At 36.4% G+C, this 21,394-nt stretch overlaps 1 protein-coding gene across 8 annotated transcripts in view; it reads right to left on the reverse strand.

Moving 5' to 3' along the window:
• The window catches only part of NEO1 (neogenin 1), a 268,181-nt gene that overhangs the window by 189,400 nt on the left and 57,387 nt on the right, over positions 1–21,394 (reverse strand). For all 8 annotated transcript variants that reach the window (XM_055277851.2, XM_055277852.2, XM_055277844.2 and 5 more), the window contains exons 2-4: positions 10,148–10,465; positions 4,253–4,528; positions 488–641 (exon numbers count right to left, since the gene is read on the reverse strand). In XM_055277851.2, the coding sequence (XP_055133826.1) occupies positions 488–641; positions 4,253–4,528; positions 10,148–10,465 (748 nt within the window). The remainder of the gene's footprint in view (positions 1–487; positions 642–4,252; positions 4,529–10,147; positions 10,466–21,394) is intronic.

A 21,394-nucleotide genomic window follows, 5' to 3' on the forward strand; every position in this document is an offset into this window, starting at 1 on the left:
GGGTTTCACCGTGTTAGCCAGGATGGTCTCTATCTCCTGACCTCGTGATCTGCCCGCCTCAGCCTCCCAAAGTGCTGGGATTACAGGCGTGAGTCACTGTGGCCAGCCCAGTTTCTCATACTGATTGTGCAATGGAAAAACTACTATCAAAAAAATGCATATGAGAATGAGTGAGAAGACTCAGGCTACTCAGGACCAAAGCTCTTGCAACAATTTAGGGAACAAAATCCTAAAGCCTTAAGCTGAGTACACTGCGGCTTCAACAGGAACAAAGGGAATAATTATCTCTTAATATTTTGAAAGCATCTTTTTCTTTAAATATCCTAATTATATATATCATATAAACATATTTGAAGGATGACATATGAGCGTTATGATGTGTTTAAATAAAGTTGATAATCTTTTTAAATTAGTCAATAGTCCCAAATGGGATATGACAAAGTCTCAAGCTACGGCTGAAGAAGGCTTTTAGGCAGACAACACTTACCTTTCTGTGTCAAGCGCCTCCTCATTTTTCATCCATTTAATGGTTGGAGTAGGAAGTCCTGAGGCAACACATGGCAACACTACATCTTGACCAATGACTCTGACTAAGGGAGAAGGCTGTTTCAAAAACACCAAGTCTGATGTCACCTCAGGATCTAAAAAAAAAAAAAAAAAAAAAAAAAAATTCACACGGACAATAATTAAATAAAGGACAAAACAGGCCGGGCATGGTGGCTCACACCTGTAATCCCAACACTTTGGGAGGCTGAGGAGGGAGGACTGCTTGAGCCCAGGAGTTTGAGACTAGAGTAGGCAAAATAGCAAGATCCCATCATTACCACACACACACAACAAAGCACTTTACTGCTTTAATGTTGAGGAATGACTGGTTCTTATTCAGTCTGTGTGGCTTTATATGACAAAATATTTTAAGCAAAATGATACAAAAATTTCCATTCAAATTAGCAAACACTTCTCAAATAAATTCTATGTGAAAAGCATTGTGCTAGGCTCTTTCGGGGTCTTAAGGATGTATAACTTATTGCTCCTGCCTTCAGGGTACATACTTGTCAATCAATCGAGAGATATTTGACATGAATCCTATTCACGTTGAAAGATAAGATAAAAGCCATGTGAGTGGTACAAACAGTGGAGACTGAGCAAGCTCAGGACCCATGGCATTCTCCTTACTCACAGGGATAAGAGGTTTCCTTTCCTTCCCTGTATCTGTGTGTTATTTCTGAAAAGCTTTCTGAGTTTCATCTCTTTAACTTGCTCACTTAGTCTGTCAATCCCTTGATTTTGTAACTGAGCAACGATCTAGCTACCACTATATTTGTGTATTTCTTATTCAGACATTAGAATTAATGTGTGCTCACTTTATAGAGTTGTCCTCTTGTGGATACATGAAAAGGCCACACTCTTGTGGGCAGAAGACAGAGTTCTCTCCTCAAAAAGGTAATATTAACTTAATATTGAGTTTTGACAAAAAAAGGTCTCAGGCAGAAGAGATGTGACTCTTGTGCCCATATGCTTTGGAAAAGATGTTCTACAGCCATGATGATAACCTCCAGGACTAGCTTTAAACTTGTCTAACCAATTAATGACAGTCCTGTAGCCATGGTAACAAGAAAACATTGCCTAATCGATTAGTGACAACTCACAAGGGTGAATGTGGCTTTGAAAGCCAAACAATCAGTCAGCCAGCTAATGGTGGAGTCATTTACTTTTAAGGCTGATATTAACTTGCTCCCACCTCCGTAATCAACCACAAAACATATTTCTATGACTGACATTAATCCACCTCTGTCTCTTAGCCAGTACAACCCAAAACAATGTCTTCTGAAAAACTCTATAGGAGATAAGGACTTAGCTTTGCTCAAGAAAACTATGTTAGACAAGCACAACTCTCCCTTACTTAAGTAAGCAAAACATTCCACATTATGTTTTTGTTTCAGATGTTGAGTAGTGATCTCATCTCTTGACACTACAAATCTTGTTTTCTTGGATTCAGATTTTGAGGATGTGCTTAAATGCTACCCTAGGTGTTGAGAAGTATTACCTCTGTCATGTAAAAGCAAGTGAGCAAGCAGGCTGAACAATACTGGTATACGGCAATAGTTCTTTTTTTAATTCACCTTGAATTACGTAGGTATATTTAATTGAATTTTGATAGAATCAATTAAACAAATTCATAGCAAATATTACTGGCTTCTATGTGCCAAAAAGTGTTTTTGGCAGCAGACAAAAATTCCCTGCTCTGGTTGAGCTTACATACTAATGAGGGAGAGAGACAAGTAAGATAGAATATGTCAGATGGTGATATGTTCTGAAGTAAAATGAAGGTAGAAGGAGAAAACACTGGGGGTGGAAATCAAAGATTGTTGTTTTAAACAGAGTGTTCAAGGAAGGCTTCACTGATAAAGCCATATTTGAGCAGAGAGTTAAGAGAGTGACCCAGGCAGGTATCTGAGGAAAGAGGACTCCAGACAGACAAAAACGCCAAGAGCATATCTGGATTGTTCTAGAAACATAAAGTGATCACAATCTTTGAGTGAGGGAGAAAAGAGTAGGAGATGGGATAGGGGAGAGAAAGGAAGGAAGTGGTATTATAATCTTAATAAATCTTTACAGCCCAGAACTTTAACTCTGAATGACATGGAAAACCATTAGGGAGTTTTGAGCAAAGGTGTGACAAGATCTAATAATATACATCTTATGCTGGCCACTGTGGCCCATACCTATAAGCCCGGCACTTTGGGAGGCCAAGGTAGGAGAATCGCTTGAGCCCAGGAGTTCAAAGCCAACTTGGGCAATATGGCAAAATCCCATCTCTACAAAAAATACAAAAAAATTGGCCGGATGTGGCGGTGTGTACCGTTTGTGCCAGCTACTCGTAGGCTGAGGTAGGAGGAACACTTGAGCCCAGGAGATCAAGGCTGCAGTGAACCAAGATCGCACCACTGCACTCTAGCCCGGGTTACAGACCAAGACCCTGTCTCAAGACACATACACACATGCACATGGCACACACACACATATGCACACACGCACACTTTAAAAGATACTGTCCTTGCTGAGAATATACTGAGACAGGAATGACGAGGGATAATGACAAAAAAAGAACCTACATTTATGAGTTGAAGGGCTACTAGGAACACCCTCAAGAGTTGAAGCTCACAGTCCTGCTTTGCAAACCAGTCCATAGATTAAAAATGAGCCTATTTAATAGACATATAACTCTTCCCAAATAATGTAGGGATAGTTCAATTATATTCAGAAACTCAAATTTGAGATGAGAAATATGGAGGGGGCACCTAGCAGTGACAACAGAAGGTAAACAGTCATGAAACACCAAAACACTAGAGGGGCTATGATGAACTACAAGTGGGAGGAAGTTATGAGTAAGCAGAAGTTACACAGTGAGAAAAGATATACAAAATTGATTATGAGGAACACCAGAAGGGGCAGGAACTGAGAAGACACACAAAAAGAAGAAAGACTGAAATAGGAGCTGAATTTACACTAAAATGGGGAGTATAAAGATCCAAGGACTCTTGCCTGCCATTGTCTCTAGAGCCACCATGTTAACACTTACCACCCAATCCATCCCTTATATGAACTAGCCTGGATGGGTCTCTGATTTGTACAAGTGAAAAGACCTAACAATAAAAGTATCCTATTGTTGGGGAGAAGGCTTGACAAAAGAACCAGAGCTATTTTTTTGACCAAGAAGAATACCATTAGACAGTGAACATACTTCATTGCTTGATAAATTTTTGATAAGGCATTCCCTAAAGAGTGGATCTTCTGGCACATTTTCTTCTTTTCACTCCTGTAGGAAACTGAGACTCCTTATGCTGACAGTAAAATGTCATACCACATATTAACATTCTACTTTTTTTTTTTTTGAGATGGAGTCTTGCTCTATCGCCCAGGCTGGAGAGCAGTGGCACAATCTCAGCTCACTGCACCCTCCACCTCCCGGGTTCAAGTAATTCTCCTTCCTCAGCCTCCGGAGTAGCTGGAGTTACAAGCGCCCGCCATCACGCCTGGCTAATTTTTGTATTTTTAGTAGAGACGGGTTTTTGCCATGTTGGCCAGGCTGGAACTCATGTGATCCACCCGCTTCAACCTCCCAAAGTGCTGGGATCACAGGTGTGAGCCACTGCACCCGGCCAACATTCATTATTTTTAAAAATTCTAACAGAACAATGTTTACCCATTCATAAACATAAAACCATCAGTCCTGATAATGAGTTAATACCTGGAAGAACCTTCAATTCAACTTCGTCACTATACTTTGGTGGCCCACCACTTTCCACTATGCAGCGATAAAGCCCGCCATCTCCTTCAGTTGCATTGCTGATAACCAGCATTCCACTTGGAAGTTTGATAACTCTATCATCCAGAAGAAGGGGTTGTCTGTTCTGTTCCCACCTCACAAACGGGACCAAATCTGCATTAACATCACAATTCAGAATTGCGTTGTCCCCAGCATAAACTGAGGAAGGTTCTGGTTGGCTGGTAAATCTTGGAAGACCTGGACAATAAAGGAAAAGAAGAAATAAAATTGTATTAAATATTACTTTAAAATTTTGTCTTGGGGACCAGGAGCAAGTCAGCTCACATGGCTGCAACATATGGCAGAACCAGGGCTGAGAAGAAAGTCCATGGAAATTAGCTAAATACAGGGATACTGGGCAAATAAATAAATGCATTAAGGATAACTGGAATCAGATTCCTCACAGTTAGAGAAGCGAGGTACAAACATTGAAAAGGAGATGGGTAGAATAAGTCCTATGGTACTGGTCTAGAATGGAGGTATCAGTGTAAACACCATGGTTTTATATAATCATAGATATAAAAATATATGTGGATATCTATATAAATATAAAAGTATGTGTGAAACATGTACACATTTTGTCTAGTCATTACATATTCATTGCTATACCTATGTATTCCCTAGCCCTGTCCACAGAGAAGGTCCAGCATCGATATCACTTCAGTAGCAATGGTATATATGGTGTCTCTACCTTTTCTAAATAATTTCTTGGAGAAATGGCCAATTCTAAGAGTGCAGAAGGAGAGAAAGCACAAGATGAACCTGGTACATCTTACGACATAAAGTAAAAAAACTGTCCAAAGAACAATGTGGACATATCAAAACGGCATAGAAGTCAGACTGAAGGGAGCTTCCTCCGATTAAATCTGGGATAATGGTATTAACATGCATTATAACCCACTGAATAAAACAAGAATCTGTCAGTTCATGCAAATGTAAACAAATAAGTGGAAGAAAAGGAAAAGCTCTACCTTATAGAAATGATGGAACTAGAAAAATCACCATTTGATAGTAATAACTGACTCAGGTATGAATCCTCAATGGATACCAAAACTAGTAAACAAAAATGTCATGAGGAACAGTATATTTACAGAGTATAAAAGTATCTCTTCCCAAAATACTCATTATTAACTAACAAAAGTACCAAGCTTTACAATGGAGAAACACTGCACAGACCATCTTAAGTAGCAAAAGTTAACATCACCAGCAACAGAACAAAATATCACATGCTTCTTGGCATGATGCACTGAGAACACAGCATTACTTCTGTGGTATTTCTCCCAAAAATGCGAATCTGAATCTATTCAGGGAGAAATCAAACAAACCCAAAATGAGGCAAGGAAAAACCAAGTTATATCTGAAGAGTTTAAAAAGACACAGCCACCAAGTGAAATATGTAATCTTGGGCCAGAAAGAAGAGTATGTGTGGGAGGAAGACGGGGGGTACTCTGCTTTTGGTTTTGACTATAAAGAACATTATTGAGATGATCAGTGAAATCTAAATTAAACAGTAGTATTGTATTAAGGTTAATTTCCTAATTTTGATGGACATCTATGGTTATCTAGGAGAATGTCCTTGTTTCAAAGAAATACACACGTAGGTATTTAGGTGGCAGTTACAGGAAAACCTGTCTGCAATTTACTCTTAATGGCTCAGAAAAAAAATATGTATTTGGATGTATGCATATTTGGGGGGATAAGGCAGATATGATAAGATGTTAACAATCAGGTAATCTAGGTGAAGTTATATGAGATTTCTTGGTTCTATTCTTGTACCTACTCCCTAAGTTTAAAATGATCTCAAAATAAAATGTGAACCAAAAATGTCATCATAAATATAGATGCCACAGGATGTAGTAGCTAAGAGCATCAGTTTTCAAGTCACATATCTGAATCTCAATCCCAACACCACCACTTCATGGGTGTATGAAGTTGGCAAGTTATTTAACCACTCCCTAAGACTGTTTCTTCACAAGTAAAATGAGAGTAACAGGCCTCACAGGATTGTTAAAAAAAAAAAAAAAAGTACTTAAAATAAATAATTTATATATAGTATATTGCATAAACACTTAACTAGCTAATATAATATCTAAAAAGTGACTGCTATGCTCAGAATGAAACAAAATGTTTCTTTAAGGAAGAGCAAACAAATCATGAGAAATGATTACAGGTTTTCTAGTTTTATGATGGTGAATTAGTCCAAACATAAATCACACAGGTTTCACAGTCCTGCAATAAACTGTTTCTTTTTCTTCTTATTATTTTTTTTATTTCAAGGGGATTTTTGAAGGAAAAAAATAAAGATAAAATTATCCAAGAAATCTGCTTTTTTTCCTTGGGCTCCCAAGATTTGACCAAAAATCTACTTAAGAAACCAGAATATCAGAAGAAAGGAATTAACAAAGATAAACACAGAATTTAATAAAGTTGAGGAAAGGAGGAAATCTTAATAAAACCAAAATATGGTTCTATTTTAATTTAATTAATTTATTTATTTATTATTTTTTTTGAGACAGAGTGTCACTCTGTCACCCATGCTGGAGTGCAGTGGCACAATCTTGGCTCACTGCAACATCTGCCTCCAGGGTTCAAACAATTCTCCTGCCTCAGCCTCCCAAGTAGCTGGAATTACAGGCGGGCACCACCACACTGGCTAATTTTTGTATTTTTAGTAGAGATGGGGTTTCACCATGTTGGTCAGGCTGGTCTCAAACTCCTGACCTCAGGTGATCCGCCCATCTTGGCCTCCTACAGTGCTGGGATTACAGGCGTGAGCCACTGTGCCCAGCTCAGTTGTATTTTTAAAGAGTCAAAAAATTCTTCCTCCTGAGGTCTCATGAAAATTAATAATTTTTAAAATGTAAGCTCACAAAAACATGGAGAATTGGCAGGCAAGAGATTTCGAAAAATTTCTGAGTAGGGAAAGCAGATGGAGGACTAGTAACTGACATAACAAGGCAGGGAACGCTGCAGCTTCCTGCACTCCCAAGAAGGAAGCCAGTTGTCCTGCTGCCTCTATAGAACTGCGAGAGAAAAAGGACAGTGGGAGTAAGACCTGGAGTGGACAAGAAGATATTAACAATGTCTGTATTTAGAACACCCTATTACCCCACCTCTGGGCACAAAATACTCACAGCCAGCATACTGCCCAGGCAGAAAAACAGAAATTTTGGTTGTGGAGAAATGACACAGCTTAGAGAAAAAGACCTCTCAAACTTAATTCTATGAGCTACCTATTTAATGTTCTTTCAAAAACTTCCCGTCTTGCTTGACTTGGCTACAATCAGTTTCTACTGCTTGCAACCAAAAAACTCTGAGTCTTTTAGAATGGCAATTTGGCAGAATTTTTTTAAGTTTTATTGATATATAATTTATATACCATAAAGTTCACTATCTAAAGTACATAATTTAATATTTTTTAGTATATGAACAAAGTTGTGTAATCATCACCATAATCTAATTTCAGAACCTTTTCATCATCGCAGGAAGAAATCTTGTATTCACTTGCAGTCACTCCGCATAACCCATACCTACCCCATGACACCTAGGAGTGGAATTGCTGGGTCATATGGTAACACTATGGTTAACATTTTGAGGAACTGACAAACTAGTACCTTTTAATTGCACACACACATACACACACACACACACACACAGTGTATCCTATGATCCAGCAATCCCAATTCCAGTAATCTGTTTTATAGAAATAAAGATTTGCAGAAGGCAGTTCACTATAGTACTGCCTATAACATCCAACAATTTTAATCCATTTAATTGTTCATCAATAAAGAAATCTTTAAATAAATCACAGGATGTATATCTAGACAATGTATACTATGCAACTATTTAAAACAATTTTTATTTAATCCCTTAGCTTGGGTACTATTTACTCCTGATACCTAGGGCCAAGAGTGGGTTAAATAACTTTCCTACAGAACCTTGTATGCAGTCACTGCAGAATGTATCACCTTCTCTGGTGCTGCTCGCTTAGATATGGGTCAAAAAAATGCTTCCTGAAGGTATCAAAGCTAAGAGGAAGAATGGACAAACTTAGCAGAGGAGAAGAAAGTGAGGAAAAGGTGGAGGATAAAATTAACAGGCAGTGGGGATGCCATGAGCAAAGGCTGGAAGGCAGAGAATAAATGAAAGGAAACAAAACACTCAGTACTGCCAGTGCTTAAAACTGTGGTGAGGGTGATGGTGGATGTAGGGGACAGGGGTGGGGACAGAGGCAGGGTGAAATGTTAAGAAATAAGGTTGGAGAAGTGGAAAACAGCTCATAAAAGGAATCAACAGGCCTGTTATTTGAGAGTTTAGATGTTACCTTGATGGTGTTACTGGAGGATCACTGAAGGGTGAGAAAGAGTACTCTAGCTAGGGTGGAGACTGGACTGGAGGAGGGGAAGAATAAGGTAGCAGGCAGATGCTTATAAGGCTGTGGTGAGGGAAGACTGGGAGTAGCCTCAGGAAGGAGAAAGTGGATTAAGTACAGAGAAATTAGGAAGCAGAATTCACTGGATTTGATGATAGTATATGGGGGGACAGCTGAGAGGAAGCAGCCCATGAATAAAGCTCAGATAAGAGATATTTAAGAACTTAAATTATAAACAGACACTGACCTAAGTGACATTGTAGAGGCAATCATTATACCAATTTATTTATGAAACATGTTGGAGAAAGCCTGGCAAATAGATTATTTTTTAAGGGAGAGAGAAGAAAGAAAAGAGAAAGAAAAGAAAAGGAAGAAAAGTAAGAGGAAAGAAGGAAGAAAGGAAAGAAGGGAGGGTAGAAGGGAAGGAGGGAGAGAAGGAAGGAAAGAAAAGGGAAACTGGCAAAAGGACCCATTTTTTTCTTCTTTTATTTTTCCATCCTCAATCTATGACTATGGAATAATTACAGAAATTTTTTGTCACACCCAAATTCAACTTTGAGTATTTGTCCCCAAAGAGGAAAAAAACCAGCCATTATGCTCTGAATGTATGAGCAAATATACTCTGGAGTGAGCATGAGATGGGAAACCATAATCCTGGAGTAGGAATGAGATGGGAGACTACTGTCTCTGAGGTTCTATCTCACACATGGGCGTTTCACCAAGGAGAGAGTAAATACAGGACTTAAAGATAACATTTTTGTATAACATGACCCTTCACAAAAACTATTTCATCTGGTACTCAAGTAAAGAAACACTATCTCAGGAATGCTAGTATCTACTACAAAACAGACATGACTTACTTAGAAACCACATCTTACTCTTCAAGATCCCTAATTTTTCTTACACTTTCCATCATTCTTCAAATAAGGATACTCTGAAAAGGAGGGAAAGTTCCTCTTTTTATAACTTTCTGCTCTCCACCTTAATATACACTCTCTAGATTTTAAAACAATTAATCCAATTGAATGTCATTTCCTTGGTTAAGGCATCAAGGAACCAGGATTCTGACTTTACTGCAAGTTTTACAAAACCATACTAAATGGTTATGCTGGGTAAGACAGAAATTGGCCGTCAAAGTGATTTAATTTTCCTATACCACTTCTTCTGCCACTTCCAAGTCTAAAAGGAGAAAAGAACTGCTCGGCACTTCTGATAGCAATAGTAAGCCATCAGACAAGTGGAAACACACTACAGTTTATTCTCTACGGCACTGAGCAAGCCCTATAGCAAGGTCCCATAGACAGAGTACATGCACAATTGATATCTGTTAAATGAGTATGTTTGTTGCTACTAATTTAAAGAAAACTCCAAGAGAACAGTGCTTTTATCAAGATGTACATGTTATAAATATTTGAAAATGCAAAAAAAAATCATTTAAAACTTACCTGCTACTGTGAGCTTCGCTGTTCTACTGACAATAGTTCCAAGACTCTCAACAGTGGCCACACACTGATAATAACCTTCATCAGGTTTATTGTGTTTGGAATGCACAACATTGCTAATAAATAAAGATCCATCCGGGAGAAGCTGGCGTCGATCATCTGATACTAAGTTTAAAAAAGTTCCATCTTTTTTCCATTCAATTTTTGGAGAAGGCTCAGAATATGCTGAACAGTTTAATATAACAGAAGAGCCTCTAACTGAGAGTGTATCCACCGGCTCCACCAGAAAATAAAATGGAGTGAACGTTCGAATGCTGGCTCCTACAAAAATAAAGAAAAAGAACAAAGTTAAGCAAATCTTTCTTCTACTATTTCTGTCAGAAAATACATTACTAACAAGTCCAAAAATTATTAACTGTTGCTCTTTGGATGTGACACATAAATATAGTCATCTCACTATAAATGTCTAATAAACAAGATTTACTTTCAAGTAGGAAACCAAACTTTGACCCATTTAGAAAAACATTAGGGGAAAAAAAAACCTTCCACCTGAGATAAACAAGCCTTGTTAAATGACATCAGTATCCAATAAAAGTTTTATTTCAAACCCTAGAATTAGATTTATAAATACCTTAAGTTACTGCATTCAAAGTGAAATTCTCTGTTGAACATAAAGGAGGCAGAAAATTAAAATGATTCTTAAGAGGTATCTTTTTATGTTTATTAGTTATTTGTATTTTTTCATAAATTTACTATACACACACTTTGTCCATTTTTCTAGAGAATTTATTCATCCAACTGACTTTTAAAAGCAATCTGCTATCATATTTTACAAATATTCTTTTTTCCAATTGACTTTATAATATTTGTTATAAGAATAAATTTTAAGCTACATAAAACTAAACTTTATACTTAGGTCTTTTTTATCCCAAGATTATAAAAAATTTCAGCCTTGCTTTGTTCTATTACTTTTGTGATTTTCTACATTTAATCTTCATCTAGAATTCATTTTAGTGTAAAGAGCATGGAAGGAACTAGCTTAATTTCTCTAAGTCCCTGTCAGTTCTTTGAACATGGGAAGAACAAAATTTAAAGAAAAATATTTGCTATAAACCTTATATTCTCAGCCTGTTGGAAAGCTTTCCAACTTAAAGCTTTATCACTTTTCTTCAAGAAAACTTCTGACCAGTTCCCTCGTAAACAACTCAAGTTGTCATCAGCTTTCTTCATGTGAAAAATCAGAGAAACCCAATCCAGCAAATGAAACTAAGACTGTTTTTCGAATATATCTACACACCTCTTTATAATTTATTTACATTATGAATTTAAGGATGACATAAATTCTATATTATATAATGAACAAACAGCTCTAAAGAAATATAAAACACACTGGCAGAGGGAAGGAAATAACATTCAATTGTTTTAAAAGTTTTTCAACACTTCAATGATAAATAAATTCTAATTCTAATCAGACTAATTACACTTTCCCAAACACCACAAGCAGGTATTAGAAAAGAGGTGGCTGGGCACAGTGGCTCACGCCTGTAATCCCAGCACTTTGGGATGCCAAGGTGGATGGATCATAAGGTCAGCAGTTCGAGACCAGCCTGGCCAACATGGTGAAATCCCATCTCTACTAAAAATACAAAAATTAGCCGGGCATGGCTACATGCCTGTAGTCCCAGCTAGTCGGGAGGCTGAGGCAGGAAAATCACTTGAACCTGGGAGGTGGAGGTTGCAGTGAGCCGAGATCAGACCACTGCACTCCAGCCTGGCAACAGTGAGACTCCGTCTCAAAAAAGAAAAAAAAAAAAAAAAAAAAGAGTTTCAGGTCCCTATGCCCATTTAATGACCATGAAATTTATTTTATTTTTTAAGTCTTAAAATTCCTGAAAATAAGCTTAGAAATTTTTAAAAAGTAACCTGCAATTAGTTTCTTATTACTATCAAAATGTTTATGTTGCATTAGTTTACTGGAATCATAGTAGAATAAACACATAAACAAAAAGTATAAAAAGATAGCTAAACTAAGAGAAATTACCTTTATATATTTACTGTGTAACTATTAAATCTCTATTATACCCCCAAACTTAACTCAGAAACTTAAAAGATAAATGTGTTAGATTGGTGGCCAAAATATGCAAATTAAAAATCTGAAGTATTGTATTACTGATAATAAAATACATTTTATTTCAAAATTACAACACAATTTTTGCCATTTGAAAAAATACCCCCAAAATTACAATTTAAATGTTTTGCAGTTTAACACTGTCTTGCTTTTTATTTCATTTTTAAAATTGAGCCAGGTTGAACAACAACAACAAAAAAGTATATGTGTCTGAAAAATTAAGAGCGAATTACACTCATAGGAAAGCTTACAAATGCCTTTCAAAATCAAGGCACTTCAAAATTTTTACAAAAAATATTCACTCTAAATTACTGAGAACACAGTGTTACTCAAATATTTCTGTACATAATTTTGTATTTTGTTCTCTCAGTAGGAGGGCAGTGACCTAAGACATCCTCTCTTCACTTAAAACCCCTCAAAGGCTTGCCGCTGCCTTTTACAAAGAAACCTGAAGGAACTCCTTTAGCCGACCACCTGATCTAGCTTCTGCCTATTTCCAGCTCCCTTGCATTGCTCTCCCAGTCAGTTCCCCACAGCTCCCGCCTCTTCACACAAGCTATTCCCACCACCACTCCTTTTCAGTTAGTTCTCAGTCTTCCCTCAAGCTCAGCTTAAATATCATTTGCTCAGAAATGCTGTCTGTCCCAGGTGCCCAGGCAATGTTAGTTTTGCCTGTTCTAAGCAAGCATGGTGTATGCGCTACCTACAGAGCACTCCAAATAATCTTTGAATATCTGTAATAACTTTAAGTTAAAGTAGAGAGGTTCCCAAACTTGCTTGGCTCCTGGTACCCTTATTTTCTCTACAATTTCTTTCAATAATTCCATAGGTCAAAAGAGATAGCTAACCATTCTATTTTTTTTTTAACAGTTAGGTTCAAACAAATGAGTATCTATGTCCCAACAAATTAACACCTTTTTGAAAAAATAATACATGCAAACTGAAAAAAAATATATATATATTTCATTTTAAAATAACCACAATTAGTTACTATGGGATGTTTGCACCTATAGGGCCCTGCACAACTTCTAAAACTTAAATGCTGTGCAACTAAATACTGCCACCCACATTTCCTATTCCACATTGATTTTTGCATAGTACTTGCTTTTTAAAACAGTAACCACCAAAAGCTCAACTTCACAAAGATATCCCAGGTACAAAATGAAGATGGCACAATCAGATGTTGAAACTGTGAACTACCTTGAGCTAGAAGTTCGCATAGTGTCCAACAGATGTGGCATGTTTCCCTAGAAGTTTGAAATGACCCTGGGAGTTCTCTGAGGTGCCTTTGGGTATCTCAGGGTATAGTTTGGGAACTGTAGGCTTATGATCTATCTTTCTACAGTTTTCATTTGCTATATTCCCAGTACCCACCTAGCATGGTGGATGGTACCAATCTTTAGATTACATAACCAGATAACTTCTAAAAACTTCCAATGGTTAAAGTATTAATGAGAGACTGCAGGTTCCATTCTAATAATGGCCACTTAGTATCACTCCCTTCCATGCTAAGACTTAATCAGTTTTTGTAAATTCTGATGAGTGTTTACAAAACTATATGGAAGAGCAAAAAAAAAAGCCAGTAAGAGCCAAAGTAATTCTGCAAAACAAAGTAAAGGGACTCCACTCGTTAGTTACCAGTATGTATAAAGCTATAGTAACTAAGCCACTGTGGCTCTGGAGCAGGGGATAAAGACACATAACAGGCTATAAAGCCCCCAAACAGAGCTATATATATTTGGAAACTTAATATGTAGTAGAGATGACATTTTAAATCAATTGAGGAAAAGGATGAACTAACTACTCAATAAATGTTACTAGGACAACTGGTTATCCATATGGGAAAAAAATGAGATGCCTACTCACACCATGTAACAACAGTAAAAGCACTTACGTGTTTCTATGTACCAGATAATGTTCTAAATATTTTCTACATAATAACCACTCATTTAAGCTTCACTATTATCTTACAAAACAGGTACAAGAATCAGCCTCATTTTAGAGAGGAAAACAAAAAATACATAAATGTTAAGGACCTTGTCAAAGGTTGAACAGACAGTAAATCACAGAACCAGGGTCTGTGATCTTATACTACATTACTGTTAGCTATTTGTTCATTATCTGTGATCTTATACTACATTATACTACAATGTCACTCAATACAGACATAAAAATGTATTCAAGGCCTATAAAAAATGCAAGTGATAAAAACCTTAGAAGAAATTTTAGGACAATACAAGGATAATCCTGGAGTTAGGCAACCTTTTAAATCAAAATAGGAAACTAAAAGCTAGAAAAGAAGAGGCATGTTTTACTTTATTGCATTAAAAAAAAGAAACTTTTTATGGAAAAATACCATAACAAAGCAAAAGACAATGGATTGGGGGGAAAATTGTGTCATATATAACAGGTAAAGAATTTAAAAGGTTAAACTGCTCAATACAAAAATGGGTGAAGCTATGTTCCAATAAAACTTTATTTACACAAATAGGTGGCTGGATGGATTTGATCCATTTATTGCAGTTTGCTGATCCTTGCCTTAGAATATTATCCAGCAAAAAAATGAGTGGGCTACGTTTCAGTTGATGTAGAATCAGTTCTGTGAAAAATGAATAATGCAGATGAGTGTAAATTATATAATTTTATATGTATATGATTATATGCACATTGAGAAAGGTAGAAAAAATGTACACCAGGTTGTTACTACTGGTTACCGGGAGGGGAAAGATAGGAGAAAGGGAGTGGAGGAAAGATAAAAATCCCCAAGCAGATAAAATAGTTCCATGATAAAAATCATCTTGTATGTATAATCCACTTATAAATACTACACTGGCTGGGTGCTGTGGCTCACCCCTGTAATCCCAGCACTTTGGTGGCCAAGGCGGGTGGATTGCTTGAGCCCAGGAGTTCAAGACCAGTCTGGGCAACATGTCTAAACCCCATCTCTACCAAAAAAACAAAACACAAGAAAACAAAAATTAGCCAGAAGTGGTGACCTGTACCAGTAGTCCCAGCTACTTCGGAGGCTGAGGGTGGGAGGATCACTGGAGCACGGGAGGCAGAGGATGCGGTGAGCCAAGATTACACCACTATACTCCAGTCTGGGTGACTGAGGGAGACCTAGTCTGGGTGACTGAAGGAAACCTTGTCTCTAAATAAATAAATAAATATTATACCTTTATATGTGGCAGGTGTGATGTATGTTCACACTCGTGTAAATACCTAAAGAAAAACACTTTTTTAATGGTCGCCAAAATAGAGATTATCTCAAGAATTTCAGTTGATTTTTAATTTTTTCTTTCACCTTTGGTATTGTCTAAATATTTTACATAAAAATAGTATTACTTAAGCAGAAATATAGCTATCTTCATTCATAAATTCATACATACATATAGTCTGCACAGGAGAGGAACATTATGAAAAGTCCGGGGTACATTTGTATGCTGAGATTAAAAGAGTGTCAAGATACATAAATAAAAATGTACATTCGAAATATGTAGAGTATGACTCTTCTGATATTAAAATATGTACACATGTACAGATGCTTGTGTGCCCATATTTAAATGCAAATACAAAGGGAAAAGACTAGAATAACAAACACTGAACAGTTAACATTGTTTTCTCCCTGGGGAGAGTAGTGGGTTTGAGCTGCCAACAGAGAGCGGAGAGCATACAGGGAGAACACTTTTTACTCCATGTATTTCTGTATTGCTACCTTTGTACATATATATATGTATATATATATATATATATATATATATATATATATATATGAACAATTGCATACACATTCTTCTTATCTTTTTTTTCAGTAACAAAAATTTTGTTAGTGGTGGTGGTGAACAATCCTTTGCTGGGAACAGGAGATTATTTTCTAAAAGATCTATCACCATTTTCTTTACCCACTTTTTGTTACAATAAAAGGGTTATCAAACACTCACTCCTTAGCTGACTCTGTATAAAAACTGGCTTATACTTCTCCCCAGGGACCTGACTCTCAGCCATTTATATTTGCTTAATTTTGGTTTAGTATGGCCAGAGTCACTGGATTCCATTTCGAAATAGGTTTAATGATCCTATCTAATATCTTCTACATTCCCAAGTCTCTTCAAATTTCTCACGTCTTAATGGAATAGCTCTCACTTCTTGATAGACTATTCCTCACATTCTGATAGAATACTTCACACTTCTTGATAGAATTCCATCTTACAGAAAGAAAATATCCACAGGGAACTTCTTTCTGTTGTAACTCCCAACAATATCAACAAATCATATCACTTGGTGCATGTCTTAATTGTGTGACCAGTAATAATTCTAAACTTCATTGTATCCAGAGTAAAACATTAACATATGGTATTTGAATACTTGCAGAAATAAAATGAAATCTGTCTTATTGCTAAAAGAGGTTCAAAGTTTAGTAGTAGCAGAAACGCAGGGCAGAAGGATAAGCAGCATTTTTATATACCTACCAAATGCAAGCATTCTGTATAATGTTCGTTGTAAGAAAAGTATCACTTTATTATAATAAGCTAAGACACTACTGTCAAAGGACCTCCTTTTTTTTTTTTTTTTACTACTTGTTAATGTTTCTTTCAACCATCCCATCCCTTCTCGTCAGTCTCCAAATCCTACATTTCATCCATCCTGATTCTTTAGTGTCCACTATCACTATGCAGTTCAGACTATCTTGCTTCAAGTTCTCAACTACCTTAGAAAATTAGAAAATTAAAATAACATTCAAAGATTTCAACAACATTCATGTTATCAACTAAGAGCAGGCAACACTTAAGAGTTAACAAACATTTTCCACCCTGTTTTGCTACGTAACAGTTAGTGCTCCTGGTTCCAGAGCTCAGTCTCTCTCTGCCCTGCACAGCTAATTTCTCCAAAGACTGATCTACCTCAGACACATCATCTTCCCTATATTTCAACTTTACAGAACCCCTCTCCTGGGGAAAACATGCAATTAATTGTTAATATTATACAGATCATTTTAATTGTCTGATAAACATATATGCTTTTAAAACTTCATGGCATACAAGTATACCATAAAACCAGTGAATGTCAATGTCTAATCAAAGCTAGATCTGAAATTCTTGTTCAGGATCATAATGTCCTATAGGGAAATTCTAGGGTGATTCAATTTCTATAGGGTAATGTACTTTGCTACTTTGTTCTAATTTACAGCGACTATCTTCCCAACCACTCCCCCAAATAAAAAAAATTTAAATTCCTTTATTCCACAAACATTTATGATAATAAGAGTGCTTTCCTTTTCTTCAATTTTCAGCCTTGTTCTTCTCCCCCCTCATCTCCCTCCCTGCAAAAAGACACTAAAAAAAACTATGGGACAGTGAAGTCAGGCAGACACATTTTTGAATCCTAGCCCTTCTGTGCTAGTTGCTTAATTTCTCTCTGTATCTAAAATTTCCTCCCCCATCAAACAGGAAAAATTATGCCTCCTTTCAAGGAAATTTCTGTGAAGAAGAGAGAGAATTTGTATAAAACTCCTCACTGCTTGGCAGATAACAGGTCCTCAATAAATAGTAACTATTCACAGTTCAAAAACCTATAATACCTCCCCCAAAATCACTAACAATCTAGGGCCTTAGTTTTCACAATCACATTTTAGAAATTGTTATGTATAAAATAATATGGACTGTACTTTTACTCATATTTTGACAACTGTTATGTGTAAAATAATATTAAGTGATCTTAAAACCAAGTTTGATCATCTTTCTTCCCTAATCTTTCAAGAACTCCCCAGTACAGCTAAAATAAAATCCAAATTCATTACCATGGCCTTCCTACAGGATCTGGTTCCTGCCTCTCTCCAACCTAATCTCCTATCACACCTCCTCCAACTTCTCTCAATGGGCTGTGAATAAGCCACATTACTCAGTCTCTTGAACAAGCCATGTCCTTTCTCGCACTGGGGCCTCCGCATGTGCCATCCCCTCTGCCTGGAATACTTGCCCTGCACCCACTCTCTGTCACATGGCTAGCTTCTTCCTTCATGTTTTAACCAAACTGTCCCTTCTACAGAAGCCTTTTCTAACAACTATTTCTGAAGAGATCCTAGTCCTCTATCCTTCTACGCTATGTGTAATCTTCACAGCAAATACCTGTTTGCTTTTTCCTCTTTTCTAAGGTCTATCTTCCCATGAGCAGGCTAGACTATCAGAGACCCCTGTCTTGATAAAATGACCCTGGTCTTGCCATGGCTATTTGCACCTCGATTTTTGTTTGTTGTTTTGTTTTATCCTTTTTCAGGATCCTATAGGTAGGAAAGGTGCCTGGGACAAGATGGAATTAAGTATTAGTGATACTTAATGACTGTGGATAACATCAAATCTCCATTGCTTTTTCTAAGATCAGCCTTAGTCTCCAAAATTTGACCTCAAGATGACTTGAAGTCTGTCCTTTGTAAAAATGTTTTATGTAACTTCTTAAAGTACCATAAATAACTAAAGTTAATATTTTATATAATTTCTTCATGATGTGCAAGAAGACAAGGGGCAATGTGATAACCTGCAAACAGTACCATTAATGTTCTAACCAGTTACTTGGAAATTCTCCAAAACAATTCTCAGGAAAAGTCCATTAATAATAAACAATCTTAGCAATACTTAGCTCATATTTAGCTATACTTTAGCTCAAAACAGGGAAATCTGAATTGGTCATTTTTCATTCTGCTAAATGAGAAAAATATAAGAATTTTCACATTAATTACAGAACATTCATGAAAGCTTTTGGGTTTTGCTGCTGTTGTTTGTCTTTTTGGTACAGACAGGGCCTCACTATGTTGCCCAGGCTGGTCTCAAACTCCTGGCTTCAAGTCATCCTCCTGCCTTAGCCTCCCAAAGTGCTGGGAATCCAGGCATGAGCCACTGCACTCAGCCTGGAAATATCTTATAAGCCACTTTTTAATACTGGTGACCAGAAGATTCTCCTAAGAGTAAGACCCAATACTGATGCACATTCACCCAATACTGTTGCAAAGTCTTTTTCAGTTCCACTTTTGTTATACTGATGAAAATATGGCTGCAATGATAATATAATGTAAAAATTAACTTGGAGGTACAATTCAATCCCCTGAATGTTGGCATTGTTTTACACTGTAATATTCAACTACCACCATTTCATTTTAGCAACATCACTGTCTTTAGGAATGCTGATTCGGTGAATGCTTACAAAGGCTTCAACTAACTGATACTTCTTTGTTTAATGATGTTTTATTTTTCTATGATGGGCAATGATACTTTACTAGTATTCTAGGTACCAAACGTTATATTACAGTAAACTGTCAAGTTATTTTTAAACAGGACATCTCCTTTGCAAAACTTCATTAAATACTCCCTTCTCTATCTTCTGCAGTTATTATGACCTAATATAAGACGACTGGATAATCAACAAATCTGGAAGCCATCCTAAATAACTCTGAACCAGATACAACTACACTTCATCAATCTTCGAGATCACCTTAATTTTGTAAGTGAACCTGTTTTACCTTACTGCTACAATTACGTATAGGCTTCTCTGGGAGAGAGGTGTTTGTTTTACAAAACAAAAGTAATCCAATATATTGTAGCTCTCAATCTTTTGTGGGTTTAAAAAATCATAATGATAAATCTCTCATTAACTCATTGCCATTTGCAGAGGTGCTGGGTTTTCCCATTCATTTCAATAAATTATGGTAACAAGGGGAGAGAATGCTTGAAATTAAAACTCTCCTAAAAAATCTATTTCATCTTATTGGTTTAGAAAGTCACTACAGAAGAGTCTGTAAAGCAAGGGACTGAGGGTAAAACCAGCAAGATATAAAACAGAAGTCAAGGGATCCAATATCTAGTCCTAGCTTCCCTAACAAAATACAAGGACATTTCTAAGACAGAATGGAAATTATTGGACGAAGTCTAAAGGCATAATGACAAGAGCTAACATTTACTAAGCATTTACTATGTGCCAGAGACGGATTCAGTGCTTTTCCTACATTAATTATTTCAAATTCCCCATCCCTAGTAGTAAGAACTATTATTATCCCCATTTTACAATGGGAAAACTACACCACAAAGAGAATAAAGAATTTGCCCAAAGTCATGATGCTAGCTGGTGAAGAAGGCAAGATCTGAACCAAGTTAGTCTGGTTCCTTTGTGCCCAAGATTGTAACCACCAGATCTGCACTATCCAATAGGGACAGTGATATGTGACATGTGGTTATTGATAACTTAATATAGCTCATCTAAAATAAGATTTTAAGTAGTATAAAATACACACCAGATTTAGAAGACTTAGTGCACACACACAGAATGTAGAATATTCAATAATTTTTATACTAATTACAAGTTAAAATATTTTGGATATATTCATGTAAATAAAATATATTATTAAAATTAGTTCCACCTGTTTTTTACTTTTCTAATGTGCTATCTAGAAGATTTCAAATTATGTATTTGGCTTGTACTATACTTCCACTATACAGCACTGCACTGGCCTATGTTACCCTTCATTAATGTGTTTTAAAATAATCAAGTTCTCTAATAAAAAAAACATTGTATTATTTCTAGAAAAGGTAAAAGATTAATCTGAATCATGACAATAATTGTGAGGAATCAAAGCAAAGCTCTTTCCCAGCTGTCTAATATAACTGGTCTGACATCTAAACAGTAAAAACGAAAGGATTTTTAAGTGACTACCAGTACCCTCTCTTTAGTGCCTAATCAGAAATGTCTATTTAGAAAGGAAACTTTTTAGAAACTTTTCATTAAAAGCTCAGTAATAACTGATTCATTACTGATGAATGCTCAAACCACTGGATAAAAAAGAAGTCACACAATTTGAGTGTCATCCACAAATCATTAATTACAAACGGGGAAATGTACCTTCACAATGGACAGATTTGGCAGGTAACACCTTAACTAAGTGATCAAATTCATTATTAACAGTCCTGGGACAACCTGGCTTCATAAACATCCTGATGAGATGCAATAAGCAGCATGTAGTATTCTTGCCAAGTGTCTAACCTAAATCTAAGCATGAAAAAATAATTACACAAATCCAAAATGTGAGACATTCTACAAGACAACTACCCTGGACTCTTCAAGTAAAATAAAGTGAATGT

Source organism: Symphalangus syndactylus, chromosome 5 (assembly GCF_028878055.3).
Source record: "Symphalangus syndactylus isolate Jambi chromosome 5, NHGRI_mSymSyn1-v2.1_pri, whole genome shotgun sequence".
NCBI classification, from domain to species: domain Eukaryota; kingdom Metazoa; phylum Chordata; class Mammalia; order Primates; family Hylobatidae; genus Symphalangus; species Symphalangus syndactylus.